At 53.8% G+C, this 23403-nt stretch overlaps 2 protein-coding genes across 2 annotated transcripts in view; both read right to left on the bottom strand.

The window, feature by feature from the left end:
- Nucleotides 1–15165, bottom strand: part of LOC122386998 (cytoplasmic polyadenylation element-binding protein 2-like) — a 60080-nt gene extending 44915 nt beyond the window's left edge. The window contains exon 1 of the mRNA XM_043376776.1: nucleotides 13977–15165. Within this exon, the coding sequence (XP_043232711.1) occupies nucleotides 13977–15059 (1083 nt within the window). The 5' untranslated portion in view covers nucleotides 15060–15165. The remainder of the gene's footprint in view (nucleotides 1–13976) is intronic.
- On the bottom strand, nucleotides 412–1183 carry LOC122386999. Its single transcript, XM_043376777.1, has 2 exons — nucleotides 512–1183; nucleotides 412–439 (listed from the first exon to the last, which is right to left on the bottom strand). The coding sequence occupies exons 1-2, from the start codon at nucleotides 1181–1183 to the stop codon at nucleotides 425–427; spliced, it is 687 nt and encodes a 228-aa protein (XP_043232712.1). The 3' UTR covers nucleotides 412–424.
- Nucleotides 15166–23403: the final 8238 nt, after the last annotated feature.

Genomic DNA, 23403 nt, shown 5'->3' with positions numbered 1-23403 from the left:
TCTTCCACGGTCAACGCCGGGGGCGTCACGGCGCTGCATCGCGGCGGCACCCCTCCCGGGCCCGGCACGGCCACGTCGGGCCTCTCGCTGGCACCGAACACCACATCGTCCGCCGCCCGCACTGTCACCCCGCCCAGCGCCGCGATGCCGGTCATCCCCACCAGCATATCCACGCCCAGTGGTTTGTCCGGCACTACCACGGCGCTGAGCGTCACCGCGGGCCCGCCGCTCTTCAGCTGAACCGCCACCTCCGTTACTCCGCTGCTTGGCAGCCGGGACCCGTTGACGGTCATTACAGTCACGCCGCACCGTCTCCAGCTCGCGCAGCACGACTCGTGGATGATGGTGCAGCTGCAGCCCGAGTCGATAACAGCCACTCTGCGCTGCCCATTCACCAGCAGCTGCACCGTCGGTAGCGCGCCTCTTACTCTTGGGCTGCCCGAGAGGAGGTTGGCGCAGACACCGCCTCTCCTGACGCGTTTCCCGGCATCCGTTCCGGGCAGCGTGCCGCGGCGTGTCCTGGCTGCTCGCACCGGAAACAGATGATGTCCGCTCTCCTCTCCGCCCGGCAGTCACGAGCGAAGTGACCGGCTCGACCGCAGCGGTAACACCGTGATGACGCCGGCGTGTGGCGGGAACGGGCCGGCGCAGCGGCGGCAGCGGCTGCAGCGACGGCATTCTCTGCCATCAGCGCCCGAGCCCGCTCCACCAGCTCGGCCAGCGTCAGGCTCTCCATGCGGCAGCCGGCCCTCAAGGTATGCCTCGCCGCATCCGGGAGACCGGCCACGAAGCCGCACATCAGCGCCGTGTCGCCGAGCCCGCCGAACAGGGAGGCCAGCCGCCGCAGGTCTGCCAGGTAGACGTCGACGCTCTCGCCGACACGAAGTCTTCTCGCCGTGAACTCCTCGTACGCCTGGAACTTATCCACAGCGAACGCCCGCAGCAGGGCAGCTTTGACGGCAGAGTACTGCAGCTTCTCCTCGGGCTTCAGCTGCTGGTAGACGCTGAAGGCTCCGCCGGTCAACCGCAGGGGGACGACGGTTTGAATGTCGGACACTCCGCGCAGCTGACAGACGAGCTCCGTCTTATCCAGCCACTCTTCCACAGAGGCGTTACCGCCATCGAACTCGGGGATTAGCCGCATGTCCAGCGCAGAACTTGCCACAGCGCTTTCCTGTGACATGGTCGCCGAAATAGCTTGTAGTAATGCCAAAAGTCCAGTACACTCAGATGCCTCTATTCACACCCGTACCCGCTCGTGTCCCGGAGCGCACTGCCCGGCTTCACCACATTAGCCTAGATCATACCTCTGTACACGTCATATCACGTCATATCACGTCATTCTGAACCCTAGACAAAGGCTGATCAATTTCTCCCTCCGCCGACTCACCGGCGCCATAAGACCCTGGCTCGCAATACGACGCGCACCATCATCGCTCGAACCACGCAATGACTAAGACACAGACTACACAAAAGTAGCAGCTTACCCCAAGTGCTGGGCCTGATTTCATTTTTCACGAAAACCTTGTCAAAAATCAACAGCGCTGAGCCGGAGCTCTGTTTTCGCAGCGGCTTTCAAGAGCCGCTTTCAGCACACTGCAATACCGAGTGGTAGCGCCGATCGCGCCAGCAATAAAGATGAATGATGGCTCTTGTTTACAACGTCAAAACTTCTCCCAGGGGACTGCTTGGCTGCGAGGCGCGACTCACTCAAAACAGGCGCCGGCGGCGGCGGCGGCGGGCGGCGGGCGGGCGGCGGCGGACGGCGGGCGGCGGGCAGCGGGCGGCGGGCGACGGCGGGCGGGCGGACGGCGGACGCCGGACGGCGGGGCGGTTCCGCGCTCCGCTCGCGCTGTGTCCAGTTTCGGCAGCGGGTCGACTCGGGTGGCGGTGAACCGATACCGGCCCGTGCCGGCGCCCGAGCACGCCGCCCCAGGCCCCGGCTCCGCTTACGCGGGGCACAGGGATCGCCGTTAGCCGGCCGGCACGGGCGCGGATCGAGTGTTGCAGCGAGGCAGGGACTGAGCCTGACAGATTCGCGGACCGTGACTGGGGTCGTATCGCACCAACACCATGGTGGAATAGACTCAACCAGGACATGCAGAAAAGTCCGAGAGGTTAGAGCTACCACTAATCGATAGCCGATCCCGGCTATTTTGGTTTTAGTCGCCTGCTAAAGCAGATATTGCAAAACAAGTCGATCACCATCGGGACAGAGCCGGATATTTTTACTGGATGATCGACCCCAAAACGCAAGAGACGCTAGACTAAAGCCGACATCTCGCGCCGGATGCACCAGGAAACCCACTCAGTCAGTCGCCCGTTTGAGCTAAATCTATACAGCGGAAGCTGACGAAGTCCCGCAGCTGCAGGTCGGGAGCCTTGATTGACACTCAGCCACAAAAAGTCGGCATCGTCATCATTAGGTGCAAATCCTGTCCCAGTCGATGTAGGGAGCGGTCGGCCGGAGCCCTCGCAGGCGGCGGCGGCTGCGGCGGCGGCGGCGGCGGCGGCGGCGGGCATTGATTCCGGCCGGCCGGCCGCCGGCAGCGACCAGCTGATCGCCGCAGGGGAGGGGCGAGGACGGCTGCAGCCGGTTGCCATGGTAACCGTGCACGCACCGGCCGCTGCCGGCCCACGTAGGCACGTCACCATCATTTACTGCCGAATGCAAGTTACGCAACGCCGTTTACCGGGCGCAGCGATCGGCGACATTGGGCGACAGAAAAACGACGAGACGCAGGGGAAACGGACGAAAATCCCGCTATTTTACGCAGACGTAAAAAAACTACTACAGCGCACGATGGTACTAAAACACATCGGCACAAAACACTTGCCAGCAATAACAAATTTACGAGCAGACTACCGTCACTGGCACGAGCAGTCACCAAAAACAAGACCTACAATAAAAACGCATTCAGCGTTTTATTAGAAATCAAATCAGACCTCTACACAAGCGTTCCACTTTAATATGGACCGAATGCCGGCTTTGTCAGCATTAATTATGCGTTAATGAACACATTTCTGAGTGACGGTGGGACGCGGTACAGGCGACGCTGTTGGGCGCGGCGCTGAACAGAGCGGCACAGTGGCATCGCGCGCCGCTGCTAATCTCTGTCCGGGAGCAATCTGTGGCTGCTCTGAGCCCCCGCCAATTGGGAGCCGCTGGCCCATTGAGGACGGAGCGCCGGGACGGGGGAGGGTCTCCTATTCAGGTCGCCACGGCACGTCATTAAGAGAGGAGCCCGAGTATGAGGATCTGCTAGTGTCGCCGCTGCCAGAGGCATTAATTCGGCTCCGAGAAGCCCTTCCTGTCGCGAGTCACGGCCGGTATTTCTCAGAATTGTGTGGCATTCTGCACAGCGTCTCTATGAAGATTTAATAAAACTTAAGGTCCTGGTGTATGAACAGTGAACACTCGTTCAGAGGATGCGAAACCCATTTGACGCATTCGTGTCACCCAAGGCTTTTTATTTGATCCGTCAAGTCCCAAACAGTGCAACTAATTACCAAGAGCGGGCGAGCGGTGACAAGAAAAAATCAATATCGCTATCAAATTAATTCCTCCGACTTAATTTCAAACTTCCACCCCATTTCCATCAACGCAAGTCACTTCCTCATCGCCCATCCCCTCTGTCCCTTCCTGTCAGTAATGCGGGCGCCGGGCAGCCGGGCCTCACGCGGCCGGCGGGTAGTTAAAAGGCTCCCTCCCCTCCTCGTCCCTCGCCCCGCCCCTCTCCCCGCGGATCAGCTGACTGGGCCGGCCGATCAGCTGACTGGGGAGCGGAGCGGCCGGCCGCCCGTTAGGAGGGGAGCGTGCCTCACTTCCGCGTGCAGCCGGTCCCGCCGCCGTCACCGCCGCCCGCCCCGGGACCGTCTCCGACGACTGATTTGGACGCCTGCCACGACGCGGCGGCGCCTGCAGCGGCGTGACTCCCCGTGCGCGACAAACGGCCGAGAAAATGGCATCATTTGAATGTATCGCGAGGCAGTGGAGGCCGGAACTGCCACCGCACCGGCGCGGCGACGCCGTGGGACAGCCTCCACTGCCGATCTGTCGACGGTGGCACCGAAAGGAAATGGCTTTAGAGCAGATGATCGTGTAAGCCAGCTATTTGGACGAAAATGGCAGAATCAATATCAAAGGAAAGGCTTACTATAATGCAGAGCGACAAGTTAAAAGGTGAAAGTGTCGCACCAGTCGCAGTGTTCCATCCGATTTCCGAAAATCACTGTTGCCGTGGAAAGCTGGTGCACTCGTGACAGCGTGACTGATGAGTTCCGGGACCGAAATACTGGAGCTGACCGTTACAGAGGGGAGCCAGCCTCCCTCGGTACGGCCAGTAGGGCAGGGGAGGGGAGCCGCCCCTCCCCTCCCTCCCCTCCCCAGCCCGCGGAGTGGGGCAGCACCGGATCGATGCCCTGCGCCCGGTCGGGCGGCGGTGGCGGCGGCGGTGGCGGAGCTTCGGCCCACCGGCCAAGAAAGAAAACGACGACGAGAATTGGCTCAGTGGGCTGAGGAGCCGGCCGGGGCTTCCAGCGTATCGACCGGCTGCGGCGGCCAAACGGACGATCAATACGCACACACGCACCCAGACACGCACACACACACGGCTGGCCAATATAGCGGCAGCGGCCCCAATCCGGTGGGCTAATTAATAAGTCACCCTCGGGTCCGGGGTGGTCCACTGACATCCCCATTTGGGGCAATAAGTGGTGTGCACTGATGCACACAGTCCGCTCCCCCCTACTGAAACTTGGTCAGTGCACCGAGACCCAACAACCAAGGACATAAGTGCAGTGCACCGAATCCCAACCATACAACAGCCAAGGCCACTGTGTCCTGCCGTGACCGGCACCAGCTCAAGAAACCACACCGGTGCCGGCCAGCGGCCCTTCTGGCACGGCTTCTCCGCCTTCGCCGACCGGCGCGCTGCAGTACGACCAAAACCAAAAAACACCGACCAGAGCCCGGTTAAACCTTGCTAAGAGCGGGCGGCGGGCGCCCGTCGACCCAGCGGCCACCCAGTTCCCGTGCCGAGGAGAGCGTCTCAGAGCGGGTCTCCTAATCAGGGCTGGGCTCGCGGCGGCGGCGGAGGAGGAGCGGCCGTCGCGACAGCACGCCAGCGGCCATAGATCAATACGGACGAGCGATGACGCCGAGAGGACGCTCCGGCGGACACAGCCGCGGATAAAGGAGTCCCGTGACGAACAGAGGTGGATACAGGAGTCCGGTGACGGACGAACGGGTACAGCGGGGAAGAAATTGGGGAGTGATACACCTGTGTCTATAATAGCCGCGGATAAAGGAGTCCCGTGACGAACGGACCAAACGAGCGGGTACAGAGAGTAAGAAAGGGGGAGTGCTACACCTGTCAATAACAGCCGCGGATAAAGCAGTCCGGCAGCGGACGAACGGGTACAGCGGGGAAGAAAGGTAGCAAAACAATATGATACATCCTCGTCTAAGGACAGGAATTAAATGGATGCATGCAGCTATGATACTATATACGGAATAAAATAATGCACCGGTCATAGACAACAAGACGAACAGATAACATACGATAAGACCGGGTGCAAAGGAATATACCACCGAAGGTGGTAGGAAGGAACTAAACGGGGCTGGAAGGAAAGGAAGGGACAGAAGCGGGATATGTATGTAGGTGCCTTGTGAGAAGACCTAGGACCGGTCAGAAGGGTTGGCGGATGACGGACACATCGGTTCTCCGAAGGAGATTTGCGACAGTATTGGATGAAGTGACAGCTCCACTCACTGCCAGATTTATTGGGTCAGCCTTCGGAGAATCCATTACGAACTCCGACATCCAATATGAAGTCGTTACCAGGGCGACGATCAGATCAGACGGACGTGTCGTCTCTGGACAATGTAAATTAAATCAGGGTGCACTGCACATACTTTATTTTGGTAGTCCTTAGAAATGGTTGGGTGAAAATGAAAGTGAAATAAAAATAGCGTACCTCAGTGCATATGTGAAAAACAATCGAGCAAATGGGTACTTCAACTATACTCAGTGACACACATCAATCATATTGAGGCGTCATGGAGGCGAGCATCTCAATTCTACACCACTCGGCGACATGCCCGTCCCCTCCATACGACATCCTATTAGGCTACAAACAGCCAGTCACCACACAAAAACCCACACACTGGGGGCCGAGACGGACAAAAACGATCCATTGGCATTCATCGAGTGTGGCGGCGCGGCGGCTCGGACGACGCCAGGTAAACGGACCCCCAGTCGGGCGACATGGAAGCGACGCCGCGCCGCGCGGAAGGCCGGCCATGACGCATGATGCCCGCCAGACCCAAACGCACCAGGCCGGTTCGGCCCGCGGCCTTGACGGGCCGACTACCGACGCAGAAGTTATCTGCGGTCAAATCTCCCAGCCTCATATATGAGCCAGTCTCCGTGGGCCTGCCTCATAGCACCGCGGCGAAAAACTACTGTAGTTTGTTGAAGGTTTAACTACGAGTAAAACGTAGTTGTGCGCGCCTATTTTCCTATGCTATATCCAGTTTTTACACAACGAAAAAATACATTAAAATTTAGTTACTAATGGACGGCACGGGTAAAGACGCCATACAGGCCTTACAAAGTCAGAGTTCCACCATGCGTTCTGATTAAGTCGTTTTTAGCGTTTCTTTTGAAATACTCAGATGTAGCCTGATAAGAACCAGTTTGATTCACGCCCACCTAAACTTGTTTATCCGGACTTATCACCCTGGGGGTGCCTTGTCGATTCCATTTGGACGCCGATGATGCCATTAAGGTCGACAGAGTGTGCTCCGGGGGAACGGAACGTCGTTGGGCTATCGAGCCGCGACCGGCGATCGCCACTAAAAACACCCTCCGCCGCGCCAGCCGGCCGGGCGGCCGGGCGGCGCCGGCACCACCAATCGCCCACAGGCCTGTGAATAGACCCACCCGACTCCGGACAGATCATAGGTCAATCTGGGCCCGAGATTGGTCCGGTCGGACGGCCGTCCACTCGCCACACGGGGACGAATGGACCGCGGTCGGCCGGTTCAGCGGCGCAGGACCTGAGCCGAACGGTGTCGTGCCCGCGCACACGATACGGTGGTTTGGGTCGCGGCACGGCCAGGCCCGCGGTACCAGTGTGCCGTCACGGACAGACCGCCCCACGACCGACCACAGCGCCACATGGCCGCGACACAACGCATAACGACCCCAGAGCCGAGTCACCGGCCGTCGCCCACCGCCCCCCGCGCGCTCGGCGGTCTGCCCCGCGTGAGTACTCGGGGTAATCATCTTAGAGCCGCTCACGCGCCGGGGCAGCCTGCAGCTCTGAGCTCCATCTGGGCGGCTCATGACCAGCGGAAGGCCTGGCCGGCCGACGGAGGCCGCCCACCACCTCCGGCGAGCGCCCACAGCAGCGCGCGCGCGGATGGTATAAATATTTGGGCGCGGCCGACGGCCGGGCGGTGGCTGCCCCGTCCAGGAGCTGCTGCCTCCCTGGCAGGCGATCGACGTTACACAATGGAGCGGCCGGCAGACGGGGCACCGCCCCACTATGGTTGGAAACGGCCTCACGGATGGCCGGGGGTCAACGCGAAAAAATGTTTTGCCCATAACTTATTAATGCGTGGACCGATTGCGATGAAACTTTGCATAGGTATACCAGTGTCTTTTGTGCATCATACAGTAACTCAGAAACGACAAGGTCCCGTCACGTCACGCATGTGTGACATCATTATTGCAAGCATGTTATATGTCGCCTAGGTCTTTCGTAATGTCATCGATATCGCGAGGCATTTTGAACATGTTTTGAATACTGCTATACTGAATGGATATTGTTGTTATGCTTTAGGGCGAGAAATATTAACGTAGTGACGCACAGTGTCCTACTATTTGTCATAAAGGGTCAAAAATTTGGAAAAAAATATTAATGATTTTTTAGATTGGGCAAAAAAGTAAGAAATAAAATGACGATCAAAATGACAAAAAATGCGTCTGATTAACCTGGCAGTTGCTGAGGTATTTCCCCACCCGCCCTTTGCCGGGGGGGGGGGGGGCGCTCAACGCCCCAGCCGATAACTCGAGAACCAATAGGCGCAGCGAAACGCACGAGGCGGCAAACGAAAGAACGCAACGAGACAATTCAGATGGATACTTGAAAGTTAAATTTCCAGGTCACTGGTCGGGTCAAGGTCAGGTCAAACACTGGAAATCAGGCTTTCAGTAGCATGGACTTTAGAACCTCGCAATCGGTGCCTCTCGTCATAAACTCTGTCACAACTGTGCACAACCCTTCATATAAGTGCTAAAAGAGTGTCAGATCCATGCAGGGGCCAGTCAAACATAAGCCAGGGTCAAAGTCAGGTCAATCAGATAAGCACATAACCCCGAAAATTAAAACTGGCACCTATTCGCAGCCCATGACACATGTTTTATGGGTACTTTTGGGCGTAGAACACGATGGTGACATTCATTTTATCATACGAGTGCGTGGTTAGTTGAAAAAAGATCAATTTCAGAAATGCATGCATCATGGTCGTGAAGTAGTCACGAGAAATTGCCAAGATTCAGTTCAAGATTTTGGAAAATGTAGAACGATGATCAAAAATCATAGATAGCCATTGGATTTGCCATGGTATTGGCAGTGTAATGGCGTTTACAGCATGTCTGTATGCCTGTTCTGTCAGTGGATATCCATATCCATACTCCAGGATATCCTTACACGTTTGCACGATATCCATACTCCAGGTGCAGGGGCGAGCAGTTACTTCTTACGAGGGGTGCGGAGTTGAAGTCAGAGTCGGAGTCAGAGTCGGAGTCGGAGTCAGAGTCGCCCAGAGTCGTGGCAACGAGCCAGGAGTCGGAGTCGGAGTCGGAGTCGGTCAGGAGCCCGCAGTGGAAGTCGGAGTCGGTCGGAATCGGAACAGCTCCATCACGACTCCGAAACACTGGCAGGGGTCCGGAGTCAAAGACGGAGTCGCCCGGAGTCATGGCAACGAGACAGGAGTTGGAGTCGGAGTAGGAGTCGGATTTGGCGCCACCACGATTCCGTAACCCTGCTTCTTACCATCATTTATTAGGATAAGCCATTGCACGACTGACGAGCCGACCTGCTTCTAACGAAGCTACGGGTAGGTACGCCTCGGGAGATGAAGCTTCATGGACGATTTTGCGCACAAGTGCGCAGTTTGCTTTTAGGTTCCCCTCACGCAGAATTGAATAGAGATTTATTCTGCCAAAAAGCTCAATGGAGGTCGATGGAGAACTTTTTGTATGTCCAATGAAACATTAACGTAATTTTGCAAATGTTGCTGTGGTGACACTGCAAACAGAATGCAATGCCGTTCCTGATTTTGAACACGCATGGGAAAAAGAATCACTCCACTCGATAGCCAACATAGCAAGGATTATTTTGATATATAATAATCCGGTTTTACAACGTCATTGAGGTACTCCACATGCTATCACCAGCGCGGCTGTTTAAACCTTTGACGGCGCTCCAAAAAGCCACTATCAGAAACTCCCGATTCTACGTACGATAATGAAGACTAAATGCGCAACTAAATATTTTTTTCTGCCCAATTCAAAACATTTCATCAATTTCCAACAGAATGACACCCCAAATATACATATATTCCGAAATTGCCCATGGCCATCCGTGAGGCCGTTTCCAACCATAGTGCGCCCGTCTGATGGAGCCGGGGAGTGGCACGGACTGCCAGAGTGACCGGGAGTGGAGTTATGGCGGACGGCGCTACAGGGAGGCAGTCTGCGGCTGGGCGTCTTCAGACGACTGTATTGAGAAGACGTTTGCGTGATCATAGCGAATCCATAGCGTTCTTCTCGGAAACTGTCAAACCTCAGACGTCTGTGAGCATTGCTTTGGCCGGACAGACGCAGACCCTCCTGATACCATAGGCAACAAAATCACAAATGACAAAACGTAAAAATGTTTGCTAGTTTCTTTCTACAGAAGAAATAAAAACGAAGCATTTTGTAAGCGTTTCAGTTACATTATACAAAGTTCAAAATAAAATAAAAACTATCTAAAGTTGCCGTAATACAATAAGGTGGAAGCCACCCACCTTTCTTCTTTCAGCGAGCTCGCCGCCAGAATGAAACATCGCATCCCAATATCAAGAACAGCGCACCTATTTGCGGCCAAGCCCCGGGGATTTCAGCCGGCGGCGAACGGAGCCGACAGAGAGGCGGCCGACGGGCGGTGGCGGGGGCGGGGGCGGGGGCGGGGGCGGGCCGGTGCCAGACCCGCCGGAGACGCCGCCGCCCCGGGCCGCCGGAGGGGGCGGGCCGGGTCGGAGGGGGCGGGGAGGGGCGATCAATGCCCGACAGCCCGTCCCGGTGACCCCGTAGCTACGTTGGCAGTGTGCGGGCCGCCGGGCTGGTCCGACCCGACCCAGCCCGCCCTGATACGACCCCGGCACGCCACGGTATGACCGACAACACGGCCGATTTCGGCTGCGGTCCGTCTGACCGGCTCATTTGGCAGCAGAGACGGTCATGTGATACATCGGACTGCGAACAGATGCTGTGCCTGTTTGTATATTTCGAGGAAGCCCTGAATACCATAACCGTGCATCTGCACAAGTTGCAACATCATGGGCATCAGTGAGGCTTGTTAAACAGATATGCTTCTAACTTCGTGGGATTCAGGTTCTCCTGCATCCTCAAGTTCCTGTTAATGGATTTCCCAACTATACCTAGCCTATCCATTCCTTGTTCGAAAAGTGTGGAGAAAAATCAGGGCAGGATATTGAAAATGCCTCGATGATTTATTACGATCGGCGAAAAATATTGGATCATTCATCAGATCACTATGCGTCACGGTAAGAGAAGCAGCCTGGAGGCAACGGCCTGCGGTATGAAAATTTCGCGGGCAGGAAAAATGGACGGAATGGGATGATATGGCAGACGAAACTTATCAACAATCCAGCGCTGCAATCGGCTGTTGCCTGTTGGTACGAAAAGCGTGACAAATAGACGGTAAGAGTACTGAGTAGCAGTATGATACTCAGCAATCAGTGGGTAGGGGCTTGTCTTGGAATGCAGAGAGCCTGCAATAGTTTTAGTTGGATTTAAAATAAACGGATTTGTCCAACGTCACAGAGCCAGAGGTGATTCAGGCACGAGCTTTATATGAAATATTTGTTATTCTCGGTTCATGTTTCGCTCACGCTAATGGAAATGTCGCGAAATCACGTGCATGCAATGCTGACAGGACGCCTATCACGGACGTGCTATCAGCATTGAGCGCTGAAACGGCGACACCCGCCGGCCGGATTCCTTCAGTGGAAAATAACAGGCTCACTTCATGGCACTGAAATCGATGTAACGGTACGGTCTCACAGCTGCTGTCTGGTGATTGTCAGCCGCCAGCCGGCCCCATTTACACAAGTGTCTGACTTCATTATATTTCTGGGGCCTTTCTTAATTATGCTAATTGACCCAGCCCTTATTTTCCGTCCTAGTTAATGAGCGTAGAATATCAAATGGTCCACCATGATATCCAGGTTCTTCGCTGAATCCTTCAAGCATTTCCAACTCACACTCGAATACTAATCCCGATATTTAAACAAAGCTCTCCTCCCCTGGCTATCAGGAGCATTCGAAGCTATTCGGATATCATCTATCTTAGCCAATGCTCGACAGGCATTACAACAGCTATCCTGGGTACCCCTCAGGTCTCGACCTGAAACTTATGGCAAACATGACACTCATGACTGGCCCCTGTCGCGATAGCGTGATGCAGTGCTGGGCTCCGCAGCGTCTGCATGAGAGCCCGGTAAGCCGGTCATAATGCGAGCATTGAGTCACAGTTGGGGACGTGGCAGCACGCCCCACCCAGACGGCTCGTGATCGAGCCGATCATACCACTTGTACCCTGGCCAGAATCTCGTGCAGCCCAGCCTTGGCGGCTCTGAAGAAGCCCAAAGTCGCCTCCAACAATGGTGGGCAGTTGATAAGAGCGGTCGCGATAGTGCTTACAGCACCGGCTCGAGTGTTGTGGCTCTGAGTTGTCTGCTCGACCACGGCTAATCCCCTATCAGATAATGGACCAATACGGTGATCAAATAGACAGCGGCCCATGAGGGCATACCACACATCTCCACTCACCGGTCCCAAATATCGGCAATCACAAAAGCGGGTCAAAGCGGCCCGATGTGCGCAGTGCTATTCGTCAGCTCAGTTCTGTTCATCTTATTCAAGCAGAGTTCAGCTTTGAAATGGAAACTACATTTATCATCCAACCGAATACGTCGGGCAGCCTGTCCAGTAGGCAGGGCCACTCGGTAAGCCCACAGCAGTCTATTTGATGACTACCACGCCAATTGTCGCAGCTTTTCTGCTAGACTACCCCAAAGGAGCCAGCATTTTTGGCACAGCTGAGCGGTGAGCAGCCCCCACATGTGGTCGGGAGACGGTGTGGTGCCACCGCGGGGCGGGGGAAGGCTGCCGTCGCGGTCGATAGGCTGCGTAGCAGCGCTGGGTCACCGCGCACCACTGCGCCAGCCGGCGGTGGAGGCGGCGCTCCGACCACCGGCAGCGCCGGGACGCGGGTGGAGCTATCGACCCCGCCACAGCGGGCCGGCGACTATTTTTAGGCAGAGTCTGAGGCAGGTGAGAAGCGGCTGGCAGCGGCGCCGCCACCGCTGGCGGCGCGACCTTGGACGGGCCGCTCCTCTGCCCTCCTCTGCCCGCCGCCGCGCCGGCGGCCACTCTGCTGACGCGTGCCGAGTCCTCGCGGCGACACCGTGCTCGTCCAACGACGGAGCGTCGGCAGCGCCAGCCCGCGCCGTGACAGCACTGTGTTTTGCTACACGTCGGATTGACAGGCCTGGCCGGCTGTGCCGCGGAGCTGCGCCAGTTTGCAGAGGCCGCCGGCGCAGAGCCCAGCTGCATGCCAATAGCCGCATTGTAACTAGACCTCTGCACACAGTGGCGCGCCTACAAAGCGGTGAGCAGGGGTCATCGCTGCAAGCTATAGGTATCAACAACAATGGGGCGTACGAACGGCTGAAATATATCGAGGGCGGGTACGATGTCGGTACTGACTGACTGACAAAATGACAAAATGGGTACGCATCATCTGCCTTTGACGTTAAACCGACATGTCAATGACATTTCAGATATCAGATATCAATGACATTTCAGATATCGGGAGGGGGCTTCATTTAGAAATGGAAGCCAAGCGCGACCATCGGACCTACAAGTACTCATATTTTCCCTGATTTGGCCAGTAAAACCAGAATGCCCACAAAAACGGACTTCCAGCCATATTGCTGAAGCTTGAAATGACCACAGTGATAAGCACATTTTACATTTTTGCCTAATTAATGTGACTAACAAATAGCAGTGGTAACATAACTAACCAAAGCCGACACAATTTAATGGTGATCAGCTACGATTCGTAAGCTTACTCCGAGTCGCTCAACTTAGGACTAGGAACCAGTCGGGTACCTATTTTGTGGTGGAACAGTCCGGTCAAATAATTACTTTCATTCCTTTGTTGCGCTGTCAGAGGGATGTACGTCAAAGAATGGGATGCGCTGTCAAGGGATATCAAAGGGACCTGTCATATTTCAGCGACCATGGCCTCGTGCCCTTTCCTACCCCGCACTGGTACCCTATCGGAGCCCACTGCTGACATGTGGACGATAGGTTAAGGTACCACAGCATTAGAACCAACGAACAAACACATCGGTACACCGAAACAAGTTAAATAATATAAGAAGCGTCCAGACAAAGCAGAACAATAATGGGAAAACCGAACAAATCATAACAAAACCGAAGGAATCATAGCAAAAAAAAAAAACGAACAAACCATAGCAACACCGAGCCAATGAGTACTTTTTATATGACTCAGCAACATTAGAGAAAAGTGTACGGCTCGTTGTACGGTTTTGATGAAAAGAACGACAAAATTCAAGTAAAATATTCACATTTAGCCCCTGCACTTACTTGATAGGCCAAGAGGTCCTTGTCGTCGGCGCCAGTCAGCTCGAAGCTAGGGGTGTGCTGTCCGAAGGGCCGGCCCGGAAACGAGGTGCTCCTTCTGAACTTGTTCGGGGACATGACCATGCCTCCGTTACCTTGATTGAAGGTAGGGCTGTACTTTCTGTTCATGCCCACAAGAGTTGCCGGTATGCTCGTCGAAATGGGTGACAGCGGGCTCATGTTGGGCACTTGACGACCTCTGTTCCAGCCCGGCATACCGCCCATGTTGTGTTGAGGCTGATGGAGATTTCCTCCCCAGTTGTTTTGCTGTGGCTGAGAAGCGCTCACGCCGGGCCACGCAGGGTACCCCTTGCTAGCCAGATAAGGGTTCGGGGGCCTGCTCGGCGGCATATTGTGGGAGCCAGTGATAGCTCTTCTCTGAGTCTGGCTTTGCTGCTGCATATTCAGCTGAGCCCCAAATCCTGCACCAAGCAGATGCCCAGGGTTGGAATTCTGGGTCTGATTCAAGCCAGGAAAGGTATTTTGGTAAGAGGCACTGCTGAAGGCCTGCATTCCAGTGAGAAAGCTGTCTTCCACCGAGCCGGTTGACCACAAACTCGATGGAGAACCACTCAGACTGCCATTCATCATTATTGGACTAGTTTCAGAATAGGATGGTCCAAGCTGCTGAGAGCTCCCATACCCTATATTGTTGGAAAGACCGCTGGCGCCACTTACGTTTTGAGAGAGACCTGGATGATTCACCAATCCATTTTTATCTAAGCCTTTCAACTTGTCATGGGCTCCGGCGTGATTTCCAAGGACACTACCGAGCCCGAGCAGGTTGTGGCTGTCTTCACAGTATCTCTGACTCTCACTGCTGAGGCTTTCGGGGTTTGACGCTGGCTGAGGTGGTGACTTGTTCTCTCGATTTTCAACAAGAAAATCATCTTGGTGCATCGTACGACCACGTTGTTCGACTCTGCTTGTAGTCAAAGTTGACGCGCCTGAGCTCACGAAAAACGAACTGTTCGAAGTTGATGGTGGAACAATGTCAGAGCAAATGGCACTTATATCAGAGGGAACATTAAATTGCAAATCACCCATTGGCCTAAACACACTTAAAACAGCGCAACTTCACTGGCACACGGCGGCCGGCAGCCCTTGCGTCGAGCAGCACCCACCCGCTCGACACTCTTCGGCGTTCTGCGCCGCTGCGGCAAATCCAGTTTGTGTATCGGAAAACTTCAGCAATCGTCCGCTAGATGTCAGTACGCTACAGGGCTAGTATATTTTGATGGTCTAGTAGCCATTTCTAGCAGATAATACTAAATTGAGTGTTGAATATACTAGCCGATTATCACAGTGAATACAATAGACCGGAATTTCGGAACGTGATAGATCAGTGTCACGGACAAACCACGTTATTTTGATGGTTAGGTATATTTATAGCGGCCATAGGTACTCCAGAAGGATTGTGATAGCAACTAGCGGCCTAACTGTTCGGAATACGGCTGCTCAGGAATCAGGTTGTCGCAGGAGAAGTGGGTATAAGGCTCAATGCCAATTTTGAGACCCCTCATATTACGCTTATAGCAATGCATTACAGGGGACGGCCATCAGCAGTTGCTTCAAGTCAGCTGCAAAAAGCCTGTAGACTGTAGGTCAAGTAGGGCAAGGTCAGGACAGGTTATGCTAGGTTTTTAGCGATAAGTACGTTTCTACGTTCTTAATAACTGACGAACTCTTGCGTACATACTTTTGTCCAATGAGAACGTACGACCTACGGTCGTGGGTACTAAGTGATGCGCATTGTTGTCCGAAATCAATGCTAATGAACATAAATCGCTCACTAGGTGTCGCTGTATATAGCCGAATATTAATCATAGGTGTCGCGCACATCGCTCAGACGCCTCTCGAGCTCAGGTGGGCAACTAGGCAAATGCCCATTAGCGTCGCCAGGGGGGGGGGGGGCAAGCGGGGCAGCTTGCCCCCCCCCCCAACCTCGGACCGGGCACCCCCTGAGATCGATACAGATCCGATGAGATTTTGGAGTCGGGAAAAATGGGGGTACCTTTCTGAGAATGCCTGTGAGGTCAGACTCGGTTGGAGTGTGCAGTTCAAACCAGAGTCTGACTCGCAGTCGCCAAAATCTTCAAGACTCCGAGTCCAGGCTCGGAAATGTCAATGCTGTTTTCAATTCATTCCCATGTTCCTAGTTCGTTCTTTATTACATTTTACAGCTGATTTTCATAAGTTTAGGAGTGCTGACATAATTTTCGTTCAAAGCGTGAAACAAAATCTTCGGGGCCTTTCTCAACTCTCGTCAAATGTCTGCGACAGGCTCAAGTACCGTACAAGTGTCGCAGGGCTCATGAGCTTGCTTTAAAGGAAATAGTTCACTTTTTAACATGGGTTTTGAACTGGAATAGCAGTTCCGTAGCTTGGGCTGAGACGAGCATAAATCAGGAGCTTTTACAGCCCAACGATCACCCTAGGCAAAGATATTCTATTTCTCGTCCCGAAAAAGGTGTCTTGCGTTGAGGATGTGTGCCTTGCATATATTTCCATCCAGTATGAAAAGAGCATGGGTCCCGAAAATTCTTCAGAAACTAGAGAAATTATCTACGAGAACTCTAGAGAAATTCTCGTACTGATCAATTAGGACATTCAGGGGAACATTATCAGATCGAGCAGATCGCCCAAATGCCGGTGGCTGCGATAATTTCTCTGTTTCTGAAGAATTTTCGGACCCATGCTCTTTTCATACTGGATCGCGTGTGCCTTACAGAAACTGAAAAGTTCTTCCTATATCAAAATATAGAAAATAATATTTTGTTATAAAAAGGTTTAATTTTCTTTGCTGATTATTTTGAACATAAAAAATCATAAATCCGTTGCAAAAAAAAATAATTTCGTGAAAGTGAACTATTTCCTTTAAACAAAGGCTCCTAAGGAGCTCCACTGAGCCCTAAAGAAGCTTTCAGAGGGCCCAAACCGGCCTCTGAAAGTCCCACTGGTGTCCATGTTCTCTGAGGGCCCAAGCCCATACAGGGATCTCTGAGCCTTAACTGGCCTCTGATAGTTCAGCCAAACTTTTGAGGCGACAGACTTTGCTAACCCCAAGCCGGCATCTGAGGGGTCACAGCTCGCGTATCCCTCTGAGGTCCGCAACACATGTTTATTATGTCCCAACGTAAGGTCCTTAGGGATTCGACACCGATCTTCGGGATCCTAAGCATGCTTCTGAGAGTCAGCACTGACCCTGAGTGGCCTGAAATGGCCTGGAAGTCCCAAACCTATCTCTAAGGGATCCCTTGCCGCTATGCCATGCGTAACTTTTTGTTCCGTTAAACAGTGTTTTGTTCGCGTTTGCAGCGCTTCCCTTCACACGAAAAACGAGAAACTTTTGTTCACACTCGAGTGAACAAAACACTTCCTCTCACTGGAGCAAAGATGAATTACTTCCGATTCACACTTCCGACACTCTCCGCCGAATGCCCAACTTAGCTACGATCGGCGGCTGGGATAAGTCCTATGCATTTCACGTAAAACCTCTGCATGCATGCGTGATTGGAGGTTTTAGCAGGGTGATTCGATTAAATGGAGCGTTTTTCACCTTTTTCTGGGTAATGATCATGAGCGTCGAGCGTCTGCACAGGGGTCCTCTGCAGTGCGTTGGCAATCGCAGCCACTATATACTATAATTCTACCAGTCGTTTTTGTCATGAAATTTCAAAATTTCGATTTTTTCTGTAAAAAAATTATATGTCATAGCTAAGAGGAAACCTTTGTCACCATCGGATTCCTCGCACCATTGCGCGTCGAATGACATGTAAAACGAGTGAGTAAAGACTGTGGAAAGGCAAGTTTTAACACAAAAGTTGATTTTGCCCCCCCCCCCAACCGAAAATCTCTGGCGACGCCTATGCAAATGCCTACCCTAAGTAAGCATGCATATCGCGATGCATGCATGGGATGCGTGGTGGAGCTGCTTTGTATTGTTCTGATTCATGGTAGATCTAATTCGTCGGCTTTCTACACACCACCTGGACTGAGGCCAGCCAGGTGGGTGGGTGGGCCGTACCTAGGTAATGTATGGACAGGTAGGTACTGGGTAGATTCCAGCCTCCGGGTACCTAACTAAGGAAGTACGGCCTTTGTCCCTTTAGGTCACTTACCGGTTTTCCAATTAGGTACTTCATACTTGCATGCCCCGGTGAGAAAGAGGTGCAATCCCCTCTCTGCTCTTCCCAGGTGAATTCCTTCCCGAAAACTGACATGTGAGCTGACAGCGAGACACCGCGATTGATTTCCAACTCTATGGTTGCAGCTCAAGCCTCAAACGGTGACCTCTGAGGTCAGGGGCAGGACAAAGAGTCAAAAATCAGAATCCAAGTTTTAGTAAATTTCTTTAGACCTTATGTGACACTTAAAACTCGAAAAAGTGTTGGTACGACACCCCTCCCCCTCGCGTTTGGCCCCTGATCAAGCTAGAGCTTCGCGGAAAAAACGAGCGTGCTGCCCGTCACGAGAGGAAGCCGACGATATCCAATTTTAAGGTCCTAGGGCTAGGTCATCGGGTGACCTTCCAGGTCAGGTCAATGACCCGAATATCGGGAAAATCGGGACCTGTTAGAAAGTCGTAAAGTGTGGCTGCTAGTGGGTTTTCCGGGGTGCTGATCACGAATATCGTGTTCGTTTTAATCAGAGATGATGTCTTTAAGCATTTAGACCAGGTCGGGTCAGGTCAGGTCAGGTCAACCAGCAGGGTTGACAGCTTCGTAACATGTTACGAAGGCATCAAAACTACTTTGTAAATGTTCAAATCGTTGCTAAATTCGAAATCAGCTCCAAAAACTAGCCTAGAAACATGTAAAAACTCGAAAAAGTGAACTGAGGTCACCAAAGGTCAATGACCTGACCTGACCTTCAGGTGACCTTGACACCCACCCTAATGCATGGCTGAGCAACATAAATCACATGTTTGAACGTTTGAACCACGAAAAGCTTGCAAACGCGCGGCTAATGCGAGCCGACATACGCTGAATCGCGCTTCCGGCCAAACATGGCCTCGGAAAAGAGATCACAGGTCAAAGGTCCTTTGAGTTAGGGTCATGAAATTTTTAGGGTAGGTGTAACATTGATCAGTGCGAGAGTACTGAAAGTTTCGCCGCGATCTACCGCTTTTTACGCGAGTTATTTGCGAAAACACTTAGGGGGGGTTGCATCAACCCTTGCACAGGGGTTGCCCCCTGTGCCGGCGAGGGTTAACCATTTGACCTTATGTGACACTTATGGGAAATCAAGAATATGCAAGTTGTTTAGTCTTTGAAGCTTTGAGGGCACTTAGACCGTTGCGAATTTAGGTATAAAAAATGTCCAGAGGCTTATTGATGACATGAGTTAGTGAAGTGGCCTAACTAAAAACACGATTTGTGCAAAGCAAAAATCCGATTTGCAGAATATTCGGTATCCTACCTCATCCACCGAAAAGGAACTTCTGGCTGGGTACCGTGTTTCGTCCCTAAGCGACCATCCGTCTGAATGTTGAGCAGAGGCAGTCTGACCCACCCGTCTCCGCTGTAGCGGAGCGCGATCGGCTGAACGTCCAAGTCCTGGTGTGCGGTTTGCTGGTCGGGACTTCCCGGCCTAGCGTTTTCTCGAACCAATGTTTGTCACCGAATTCAGAACACACGACAAGGGGGTTGAGTTTTGGGAGAACGCTTATTTCTTAGCACATGAGTTTCATAAAACGTTTCATGATGATTAAAATGACACATATCCACCACAAAACTTACGAGCACGAATCTCAAACAGAAACGCATTTGCACGTTCAAACGCAAAGAATGGCTGGACGGAGTGCTTTATCTTGGAATAACTCATCATGGTGTAGCTGATGTCCGCTATCATATAGTACAACTAGTATGCCTAATGCCCATGCACTGCAGTCGAGGTGAGCAGTGCCCGACATCCAACCAGACTGGAGTCTGTGGAAACAATAGCCGTTTTCACGACGGACTATCCGGCGAGTGCACGTAATTTGACCAAATCTGCACCTAATCTGCACCAAATGTGCACCAGATGTGTACCAGATGGCCGTCGTGAAAACGGGCATTACTGATCATTCTGTAGAGCATGGTCGACATCATGATCGTAAATCAAGCTTTTACATATACATATCGTTGTGACCTATACGAATGACGACAAAATCAAACAATATCTATTGAACAGCTTCTTCAGCAGGATCACGCAGTCTCTACTGAGGAACTGTGAGGGCGGCCGGGTGACGCCGCGGCGGCCTCTCCCGGTGCCTCTGGCGTGAGTTATAGGGGGGTCGCCGTTTGTGCCCCTACTGAGGAGCTGCGAGGGCGGCCGGGTGACGCCGCGGCGGTCGCTGCCGGTGCCTCCGGCGCGGGCAGCGCGCCAGCCGCCGGCCGGTGCGTCGCAGCGCCTGTCTGAAGTCGGTGCTGAACAGCACCAGCACCAGCGGACTGAGGATGGTGGTGGCTCCGGCGCCGCCGATCGCGGCCAGGTACAGGGCCAGCCGCCGGCTGGGCAGGATGGCGCACCTGTTGTCAGAGAGGGTCAGGGCCAGCGCCACCACCGGCACCAGAGACATCACGAAGATGAGCAGGAATGTAGAGAGTGAGAGCATCGCCACGATGTCGACGCGGCGGCTCCTGCCGGCCGGAGGCGGACGCGACCGGGGGTGAGTCTCCTGCGAGGAGCTGTCATTCAGCGCCCCTCGCGTTTGCGCCCGTGGCTCGGCGTCAGGCTGTCTTCCCTTCAACAGCAGAATAGGAGCGAGAATCAGAGCCGAGATGGTAGCAAACTGTTTCTCATTGGGAGCCTCGGATGCACTGGTGACGCTTGAAGACGAGCCAGCGATGACGGCGAGGTTTGCACAGCCCTCGCTGGTGTCTCGCGCCGGCGGTGCCAGCCGCAGTGTCTGGGTGGATGGGCCGGCACTCGCCTCGCGTATGGTGGGCAGCGGAGCACGAGCGTCAGTCTGCACCTCTGTCAGTGGGCTGGCCAGACGGTGGCTCGTCCTGTTGCTGCCGCCCGCGCCGTGTCGAGCGCATAGCTGACCGCAGCATGTTGTCCCTTGAGCTCGATCTCGAGCTCGGGCCCCACTGGTGTCCGTCCCAGCTTCGATGACCTCAGGCTTTGGATGTTCGCCATCATCTCCGGCGTCTTCCTCAGAATTTTGGACATGAATGATGAGCTCGGGCCGGGTGATGCTGCTCCCGCCTGGGAGACTGGAATGTGTCCTTACGAGACTGGACTCGGCGGCCGGCGGCGGTCTCCGCCGCTGGCAGATCCTGGTGTGGTTTAGCCATGCCCGTGTGTTGTTCAGCCAAGTCCAGGTGTCGTTCTGTCGTGGCTCGGTGTCGTTCTGTCGTGGCTCGGTATCGTTTATCTGTTCTCTGTTGTTCATATTTTCTCTGTTGTCGCGCAACTGTTCTCTGTTGTCCATCTGCGCTGCGTTGTCGTTCACCTGTTCTATGTTGTTCACCTGTTCTATGTCGTTCACCCGTTCTATGTTGTTGTTCACCTGTTCTCCGTTGTCGTTCAGCTGCACTGTGTTGTCATTTACCTGTTCTCTGTTGACATTCAGCTGCTCTCTGTTGCTGCTCGCCTGCTCTCTGTTGTCATTCAGCTGTTCTCTGTTGCTGCTCATCTGTTCTCTATTGCTGCTCACCTGTTCTCTGTTGCTGCTCACCTGTGCTCTGTTGCTGCTCACCTGTGCTCGGTTGTCGTTCATCTGCTCTATATTGTCATTCAGCTGCGCTGTGTTGTCGTTGAGCTGTTTTCCGTTACCCATCTGCTCTCTTTTGTCGCTCAGTTGCCCTGTGCTGCCGTTCATTTGTTCTCTGTCGTTTATCTGCGCCCTGCTGTCGTTTAGTCGTGCTCGAGAGCGTGCAGCGGTGGCCAGGATGCCGTAGTAGCTATACATCAGAATCACTATTCCCACACCGTATTCAATCACCGTTGCAATTGTCGGAGTTGGAGATGTCTGCATCGACATTCTATCCCGTTCGAACACAAAAATGGCGTGACCGTCTGCCATTCGTGCCACCTGAACATCACAAGCATTTGCAAATCGTATTGTCTGGATGCCCCAGTGCAGCACTCCTGGTAGCACAGCGGCCAGGACGAATATGACGTTGTTTCGTTTTTGAGCAGGATAGCTGTGATTCTTCACCACCATGAGATACCGCAGGAGAGAGATGATAACAATAGTCGCGAACATCACAGCTCTGGTGGCCGGAAAGATGAACTTGGTAGCGTGACACGTGGGCCCTCTGTTGTTGGGTGAGATGGCGAGCAGCACGGGCACCACGGTCCAGACGGCGTTGTTGGCGCAGAGCACGACCACCAGCGTGTTGATGACGGTGTGCAGCTGCCGGTTCAGCCACACCGTCACCACCACCGAGCCGTTGAGCAGCACGGCCGCCGGCACCAGGAGGGCCGTGAGCACCACCTGGGCGGCGAACAGGCGCATCGTCCTCGTCTGCTCGTCCGCTGAGGAACAGACCACTCCCGAGTCCAGCCGCTCACACTGCAGCAGATCCAGCTGCAGCAGGCAGCTGCCGAAACCGCTCCAGTTGGCGGCCGCCGCAGCCGTATTGTTGACCGCGGTCATCGCCGGCAACTGCAGTCACCAAACTGGTGCGGTATCGGTGACTGAAACTCTGACCGCGCTGGTGGCCGAACTAGTGAATCAGTCGGTAGCCGAACTGATCTCCGCAGTGGTGGCTAGACTGGTCAGAACGTCGGCGAATGAACTGGTGAACAAAGAAGCGATAATTGGATGAACTGATGACCGGACCGTTTACCAAACCGGTGATCGTATGCTTGACCGAACCGATGTCCGAATTGGTGACTAACTTTTGATGGCAACACTCACGGAACTGGTTTCCGACTTTGCGACTGAACCGAATAGGTGACTGGACTGGTGAATGCACACTGCTTACAGCTCGCTGTCCGCACCGCCCTTCCCGAGAGCAGCCGGGGCACTGACGGTGGACTCGGCCGAGAGCCGCCGGGGAACTGTCGGTGGACTCGGCCGCCGACCGAGCGACCGGTCGCTAAAAGGCCGAGACGGGACTCGCACAGCCATAAGAAAGTCAGATCAATACCGTAATGGCGACGGATAATGTTTCTAATCAGTTGGGACTGTGCACACAAATAAAATACCCAGGACCTTTTACACATGCCAGGGACACAGACGACCCGCGGCATCATTTCCGCCAAATACTTTAGGTATTAGATATATTTATTTTCAGACCGGTTTCAATTGTTAGAACAATCATCTTCAGTGAAGTTAAAACAAATGCATGTTACATGACAAGGCGATTCAAATGAGTTGGCATGACACATACACTTCGATAAAATCACAGTTGTTGAAAAAGTTCGAGACATATTCGGTAAACACTCGTGGTTC

The sequence above is a fragment of the Amphibalanus amphitrite genome, unplaced genomic scaffold (genome assembly GCF_019059575.1).
Source record: "Amphibalanus amphitrite isolate SeventyFive unplaced genomic scaffold, NRLGWU_Aamphi_draft 000270F_arrow, whole genome shotgun sequence".
Lineage (NCBI taxonomy): Eukaryota > Metazoa > Arthropoda > Thecostraca > Balanomorpha > Balanidae > Amphibalanus > Amphibalanus amphitrite.
This window is presented reverse-complemented; position numbering and strand designations above follow the sequence as displayed.